Source organism: Alexandromys fortis, unplaced genomic scaffold (genome assembly GCF_014885135.2).
Source record: "Alexandromys fortis isolate MF-2015 unplaced genomic scaffold, M_Fortis_MF-2015_v1.1 scaffold_77, whole genome shotgun sequence".
Taxonomy (NCBI): Eukaryota; Metazoa; Chordata; class Mammalia; order Rodentia; family Cricetidae; genus Alexandromys; species Alexandromys fortis.
In genome coordinates, this window is record NW_026067967.1 from 2,322,344 (window position 1) to 2,330,205 (window position 7,862).

The window sequence follows — 7,862 nt, forward strand, 5'->3', positions numbered from 1 at the left end:
CGGCCGGGCTGACAAATTGCAGGCGAAGGACGAGCCTGGCGGGCCGGAGGCGGGCCCGCGGGAGCTTGCGCCTTCCTCGGAGCCAATGAGCAATCGCAGTTTCCGAACGCCACGCCCAATCTCCGCCCATCTGGGGGCGCGGCTTTTAACTGGGTGGGAGCCGGCGCGGCCAGGGGAGCGACCGTCAGTCAGCTTCAAGTCCCGCCCCGGGCGCTCCGGCCACGCCCTTCAGACCGTCACGTGACGCGCCAAGATGGCGGCGCCGAAGCCGCAGCCTGGGTCTGAGTCGAGGGCTGCTGGTGCGGTGCTGAGGGGAGATGGAGAAGCGCCGCAGGTAGGCGGGAAGCTGGGGCGGTGTGGGTCGCCCCTTCGGAGGTGGTACACGGGAAGGATCTGAGCACGTAGAGAAAACAAACCGGGGCCCCGACTTTATGCAGGCCGTGATCGAGTCTCCAGTTCCTACCCACGTAGCCCTGAAGTCTCCTCCAGGTTCAATGTAGCTTGTTCTTTTTTCTCGAGGACGTTTTACAAGCCTTGTCTTTAATTAGGATTACTTTCTCACCTAGCCCCACACGGCCCGACCTCTACTGCTCTCGTTCTGTTTGGGATTTCTTTTATTGATTTTGTTTGTCCTGGTCTAGCGACGGGTTGTGATGGATTCTTAAAGACATTCACTCTTTTGATTACCTGGGAACCTGATTTACACCAGTGCTGGATAAATCATGTGAGAATGTTGGGTAAAATTCTGAAGGTCAATTCGAAAATATACTTAAGAATACAACGCACTGTAAAACACCCTGCAAGCCATGCACCTACACAAATGCACTTACTTGTACAGGGACGGAGATGTGATCGGTTGGGTGACTTTGAACTTCCTTAACTTTTAGATCAAAAGGTGGTTGCGGCAAAAATCTTCCATGTCAACGCTTGTTGAAAGCCTTCTTTCGGAAATTAGGATGGCGCACTTGCCATGCCTGAAGCCCCGGCTTTTATCCCAACACCACAAAAATAAGTAAAAAACCTCTGGGAAAGTTGTCTGTTTTAATCAAGGAGAGGGTAGTGAAAGACTTGCAAACAGCAGGTGCCAAAAATATTGGCTGTCACTTTTCATTATTTCAGTATTTACTGTCCTGCAATCATAATTCTGGGTCCCCCATCCCCAGAGCTGTTTCAAGGGCCTGGAAAATTTCCGTCGGTGCTGGGGAAGACTGCTTAGTGAATTGGATGAGAGCAGAAAAAACAATTCTGTAATGTTTTTTGATAGCCATGTTATTGATATCTGCCTTCATAGTACACTAGATGGATTAAGAAGAGAATCCCCCTTAGGAAGTACTATTTCCTCTTCCATTTGGATAGCGGCAGGGGAGAGGAAAAGATTTAAGTCCAGTCCCTTTAAAAACTTTTAATTTGTAAAGCATTTTGTGCCCTCCATCTTCCTCAGATAGTTTAAGGGAAAAGAACTGGCTTGAATACCATTGTGTTTTGAGGTAGCGAAACTGGTCTTTTCATCTTTTATAAACCACTTTATGAAGATGGTGTGTATTAACTTCCTGGAGTCTGGATCCATTGGTTTTTCATTAATTTGAAGCTTAATATATGCTCTTAACTGAGAAATATTAACATGTAATCTGCAGTGAGTCTTTTTATATTTATTGACTAATCCAGAAAATGTAAAACAAAAAATAAAAAGCACTGAAGTTTGAATCAGTAGACCTCTCACTGATGAAATAAGTAAACCTTTGCAACCAGAAATTTGGATTTGCAAGAAGTATCCATATTTCCTTGTTAGGATGAAATTAAAAACTCTTAAGCTGCATGGTCTCAGAGTACCAAAGAATTTAACAGATGTTCCCATGAAGACCCAAAAGTCCGACCCATAGCCAGACATTCAGAAAAGAGCTTTTTGAAATTTATTTAGTTTTTCACCAGTTAATTGGCCTAACTCTTGTGTTCTCTTAGTGTTGGTGGCTATATGTTTATTACATGGGACACAGGAACTTTACAATCCCTGAGTCCACCACCATGAACCCAGATTTCATGGTATACCAGAGCTATTTCTGACAAAGGCCTTGCTTCTACCACAGGAAACTGAATGTGCAACATGAAGTCCAAGATAACCAAGACGCACTATCTCTTTCCAGGCTAGAACAGTACCCATCTCCGATCTCTTTCTCTATTTGCCAAAGCACCCTGGCTCGCTCTTTCCCACCCCTACCCCAAAATAATCTACAGAATGAGCTCCGCCTTTCACTAGAGAAGACAGGAGACTGCTGTCCACAAGCAAGTCCTCTTTCTGCCGCTAGGAGAGGGTCAACAAGGAGGGCCTCTGTCTCTGGGAATGAACAGAGGAAGCTATACTGAAAGAAAAAGAGCATCTCAGTGGCCTGACTGAAGCTCAGTTTTCTCATCTGTTGTCTTAGTCATTGTTCTAATGCTGCAGAGACACCATGACCACAGCAACCCTTATAAAGTAAAGCATTTAATCCAGGGCTGGCTTATGGTTTCAAGGGGTTATTGCATTATCATTTTAATGGGGCTGCAGCTGAGAGCTTACAGCCTGATCCACCAACAGCAGGAGGTTGGGGGTAGGGGTGAGAAAGAGAAAGAACACCTAGGTTCAAAAGCATGGGCTTTTGAAACCTTAAAGTCCACTTCCAACAAGACTACATACACCTCCTAGTCTTTCTAAGTCCTCATATACTGCCACTCCGTGGTTAAGAAGCATTCAAATATATGAGCCCATAGGCACCATTCTTACTCAAACCACCATATGTAAACATAATAATTTTCTCAATTTTTGCTTAACTCAAAAAAACAAAAGCATTGTCTTAACAGATAAGAGCCCAGTAAATATTGATTGAATCATTTCCTTAAAATGTTGTGAAAGCAGATACCACAACACCCAGAACATTCCTAGACTCTAAATGTTTTTAGCATGAATATGGCTTTAGGAAGTTTTTTTTATTTCATGTTAGCGTGGTGAGCTGTTATGACTCAGGAATTTCCTGTTTTCTAGGATATCAAGATGGCACTGTATACACATGGTCGGCTGATTCCTTCTCTAGGAGATGTAAAACTCGCAAGACCAAGGTTTATCGAAATCATGAGGAAGTTTGATTACGAGAAACAGTAAGAGACACACTACTCATGACTGAGCCACCAGCGTCACTTTCGCGTCCTTTCTATTACCATGGCCTCTGAGGCTTGTTTAAGAAACTGCTTGCTTTTTGCTCCTTCTGTTTGTCTTTTCAAAATTTGTTTATGGGTAATGTCACTTTTAAGTCTGGAGCATAGCCCCAGCCTCTGGCATTCATCCCAGCCCCCTGGCCTGGGAGTTGCATTAGACTGGACTCCAAATCCCAGCATGCCAGGTCCTGACCCCTCCCCCAGGAACACTCCCACAGGATGTTTAAGTGGGCTCCCAGAGGAGAAACAAGTGGTTCAGGGTTTGCTTGTGCTTCCTGCTTTCCTGACTCCCCACCATGTGCTCGGCCACCCAAGAGCACAGTATTTAATAAAACGATGGGCATTTTAAAATTTGATTTGATCTAATTGGATTTCATTACACCGGCGGAGCTGCCCGTCTAGGATTTTTTCCTAACAGTCACTATAACACTTTGCAAAAGTGTTTTCCTATTGTCTTTCACTATTTCTCTTGCAGTTACTTTGCTCCAATGGCAGCCAGAGTTGCTGTCTTAAACTGTGGTCTAAAAGAGAATCTTCTGGATATTCATATATTAGGAACACTGGCAACACTGGAGTTCCAAAAGATGCCTTTACAAAAGTTCTGAAAACGCAACTGATAAACAATTCATGAAGAAGGAAAAAGCTGCTTACTGAGCTGGTTATGAAGGGTGCTTTAGTTAGTTATTTACCTTTAAGAACTGGGCGGGAATATCAATGGACTGAAACAGCAATGGATTGAAACGGTGGTTTGTTAGACTGGATAATTTCTTTTGCTTCTTTTTATATTATTTTTATTTGTGTGTTCGTGTGACTTTGCAATGTATGTGAGCACATGCGCATGGGGGGGGAGTGCTAAAATGAGGCGTTATATCCCCCGGAACTAGAGTTAGAGGCTACTGTAGCCCTCAGATGTGGGTTCTGGGAACGAAGCCCATTCTTTTACATCTTTTAAAAAAAAAAATACCTAAACTTATTGCTGAAATATTAGTTGTACAGATATTTTTTTAAATTAAAAGCAATTGGTATGAAACCAATTTGAAGGGTACTTACCTTTTACTGATGAGCAGTTATAATTCAAGTCAGTTTAGCAAGGCTGGGAAGGTGACTTAGTGGTCAAAGCTCTTTTTGTTTGAGGACTACAGTTTGAATCCCCAGAAACCCATAGAAATTTGAGGTATACAGCAGTTCCAGCCTTAGAAGACAGAGACAGTCAATCTCCAGAGCAAGCTGGCAGGCAAAACTAGTAGTCTTTGAGCATGTCTGAATTAATAAAGAACATTCATGGATAGATAGTCCCCAATATCAACCTCATATTCATGTTTGCACACGTGTACCCCTCCCTGACACATTCATGTTTGCACACGTGTACCCCTCCCTGACACACATTCATGTTTGCACACGTGTACCCCTCCCTGACACACATTCATGTTTGCACACGTGTACCCCCTCCCTGACACACATTCATGTTTGCACACGTGTACCCCTCCATGACACACATTCATGTTTGCACATGTGTGCCCCTCCCTGACACATTCGTGTTTGCACATGTGTACCCCTCCCTGACACACATCCATGTGTGCACACATGTACCCCCTCCCTGACACACATTCATGTTCATGTGTGCACATGTGTACCCCTCCCTGACACATCCATGATGTGCACATGTGTACCCCTCCCTGATACACATCCATGTGTGCACATGTGTACCCCCTCCCTGATGCACATATATCTCAAGAATAATGTAAACAACGGTTAAATTTTAGAGCTTTATTGATTTGGGTATGAGCCAGAATTAAACTAAACCAACTCTGTCAGATGTTCAGTGAAGTTTCATAAACCATAGACAAATTATTTCAAATGTATCTGGCCCAATTCACAACTCGTTCTTTTCTAGACAGGCTAGCCAAGTGAAAATAGCTTTCTTTTCTAGATGATCTTAAACAAACATTTGTTTTTCTTTGAGGCAACTATTTTAATAACTGTCAGGATCCGGTGCTAGCCCAGACCCTATTATTTCTGTTGACCAGAACCCAACATAAACTATCTCTCTAGACGGGTGTGGGAATGAAGACACAACTCACATAGCTTTATCAGGAGAGACTCTCTGTGATCCCTCATGAAATCCTGAGTTCACATGCTGAAGAATTTTCCTCTCGCTTTATTCTCCAAACAGCCTTATATATCAAAACATAAACTGAGGGGTGAAATCATTAGCATTTTGTTTCCTAGGTAACCAAGTGAGTGGCTTTTAGTCACGTCCACATCTACCTGTGCTTGCTATCATGTCTTCCTGCTCTGTATGCTAGCTCAGTCACATAGGCTTGAATTAGCACCTCGTTTCAGGCATCCTCCAAATTACAAAGAAAGGACCAGAGCCAACATCCTGACCTTTTGTTAGGGTAGCGACAGCCTGTCTGGAAGGGTATGTGACCATCTCAGGTGTGGCCTATGGCTTTAGAGCCTGACTGCCATACTATATAGAAATATGTGCCTGCTACGAATAACAAGAAATATTTGATGCTGGGTAAAAGTTGTAGTTTTTAACTACTGAAGAAAGAATAGATCCATTTCAAGAACGTTGTGTTAATCTTAGTGTTTTTCTTTGGTCCGACCAGGCCTTATATTGTTGGAACTTTCTTCTTTGGGACTACTAGTGCAGTGTCTGGACTACTGGCAAACATCATTTTCAGAGACAGTTTCAAGGTTAAGCATGAAGCCCTGAAGACCTATGTATCCTTGACTACCATTCCGTTTGTGTCTACCATCGTGACCTTCAAGCTCTTTGTAACTCATGCTTTGGAGTCAGGTGAATGTAAATTCTTCAGTACATAATGGAATGGTTGTGAACCACCATGCGGGTCCTCTGAGAATAGCAGGTGCTCAAATACTGGTCTCTCTCCAGCCCTCTTAGCATTTTTCTCTAATGTTCGTCTAATGACTTTCTTCCCTAATATACTGACTAGAAGCCATGTCTCTTTCTCTCCTCTCTCTCTTTCTGTTTTTCTCTGTAGCCCTGGCTGTCTTGGAACTCACTCTGTAGACCAGGCTGAGACCAGACTGGCCTCAAACTCTATCTGCCTGCCTCTGCCTCCCGAGTGCTAGGATTAAAGACATGTAACACCATGCTTCACCGAAAGGTCTATCTCAGGGACACTTAAATTCCTGGCATCTAGCGTCTACCTGACACATAGGAAACGATGCGTATGTGTACCCACCTAGAATTCAGGTATCGGATGTGATAGGTTAATATTCTTATGGAACATTCCTTCTTAAAAAGCACACATAAATGATATTTCTCCATATTTTTAAAGTATAGCAAGTAGAGTTTTAAAGCAAGATGTGTAAACAGAGGCTTTTTGTCCCGCTGAGTCCCACAGCCGCTTTTAAAATCATCACTCAGAGGCTTAATATTAATTACAAACTGTTTGCCCTATTGCTCAGACTTACTACTAATTAGCTCTTACAACTTAAATTAACCCATTTCTAGTAATCAATGTTTTGCCACATGTCTTGTGGCTTTACCTGTGCTGTAATACTTCGTGCTTCTCCTCCGGCTGGCTGGCATCTGACTCCGCCCTTCTCCCTGAATCTCTTCTTGGATTTTCCATCTGGCTCTATCTTATCTTGCCGTAGGCCAAATCAGCTGTTTTATTAACCAGAGGGAATAAAATATATTCACAACATACAAAAGGGTTGTCCCACAGCCAAGATCCATTTCCTCCTGTGAAGTGACTGACTGGATTCCTAAGGTTCTTCCCACTTGTTGAACTGTGGTTGCAGACAGCAAACCAACTGTGCTTTCACTTTCCAGGTGACATAAGCCGGGAAAACTGTGTTTGGAGAAGTGTCCTGATTGGTGTGATATGTGGTGTCATATATCCCACTGCTCTGGCCTTTAATACAAATGGACATTTGGCAGTTAAGTAAGTCTGTCCATGCTTCTCTTTTTACTTTATTCTTGCCCCCCCGCCATGTGGTGTGTGTGTGTGCATGCATGTGTGTACGCATAAGACAACCCCAGATATTATTTCTCAAAAGCTGTCCACTTGATTGTATGTTTTTGACCCAGGATCTCACTGTGCAGCCATGAATAGCCTGGAGCGCTCTATGTCTACCAGGCCGGCCTTGAACTCAGCTGCCTGCCTTTGCAGGTGCGGGGACTGAACACATGCCATTATGCCTGTTCACCTTACATTTTTGAAATAGGGACTGTCATTGGTCCAGAGCAGTGGATCCCAACCCTTTTGGTAGTCAAACAACCCTTTCACAGTTATTGCCTAAGCTCATCAGAAAACACAGATATTTATAGTACTAGTCATAACAGCAACAAAATTATACTTACAAATTAGCAACAAAAATAATCTTTTGGTGGGGGTGTCACCAGAATGTGAGGAACTGTATTAAAGGGATCATAGCACTCAGAGGGTTGAGATCCACTGAGCTAGAGCTTGCTGTTGGGCTGACCAGACAGTGAGCCCAGGGACCTTTCTGCCTCTACCTCCCCAGCACTGGGGTAGAAGCACATGGCCAAAACATCTGGCTTTCTGTTTTTCTGTAACCCAGATGATTCTGGGGAGCAAACTTTAATTCTCGTGGTTGCAAGCATTTTATTGATCCAGCAATCCAGTCCTTTTTCTTCTATGCCTTCCTTCCTTCCGGGGGGGGGGGGGGGGGGG

At 43.6% G+C, this 7,862-nt stretch overlaps 1 protein-coding gene across 1 annotated transcript; it reads left to right on the forward strand.

Annotated features, from left to right (window-relative positions):
* The first annotated feature begins 179 nt into the window (after positions 1-179).
* Positions 180-7,827, forward strand: Tmem126b (transmembrane protein 126B). The gene is made up of 4 exons (XM_050154412.1): positions 180-334; positions 3,017-3,129; positions 5,802-5,992; positions 6,998-7,827. The coding sequence occupies exons 1-4, from the start codon at positions 254-256 to the stop codon at positions 7,111-7,113; spliced, it is 501 nt and encodes a 166-aa protein (XP_050010369.1). The 5' UTR covers positions 180-253; the 3' UTR covers positions 7,114-7,827.
* The last annotated feature ends 35 nt before the right edge of the window (positions 7,828-7,862 follow it).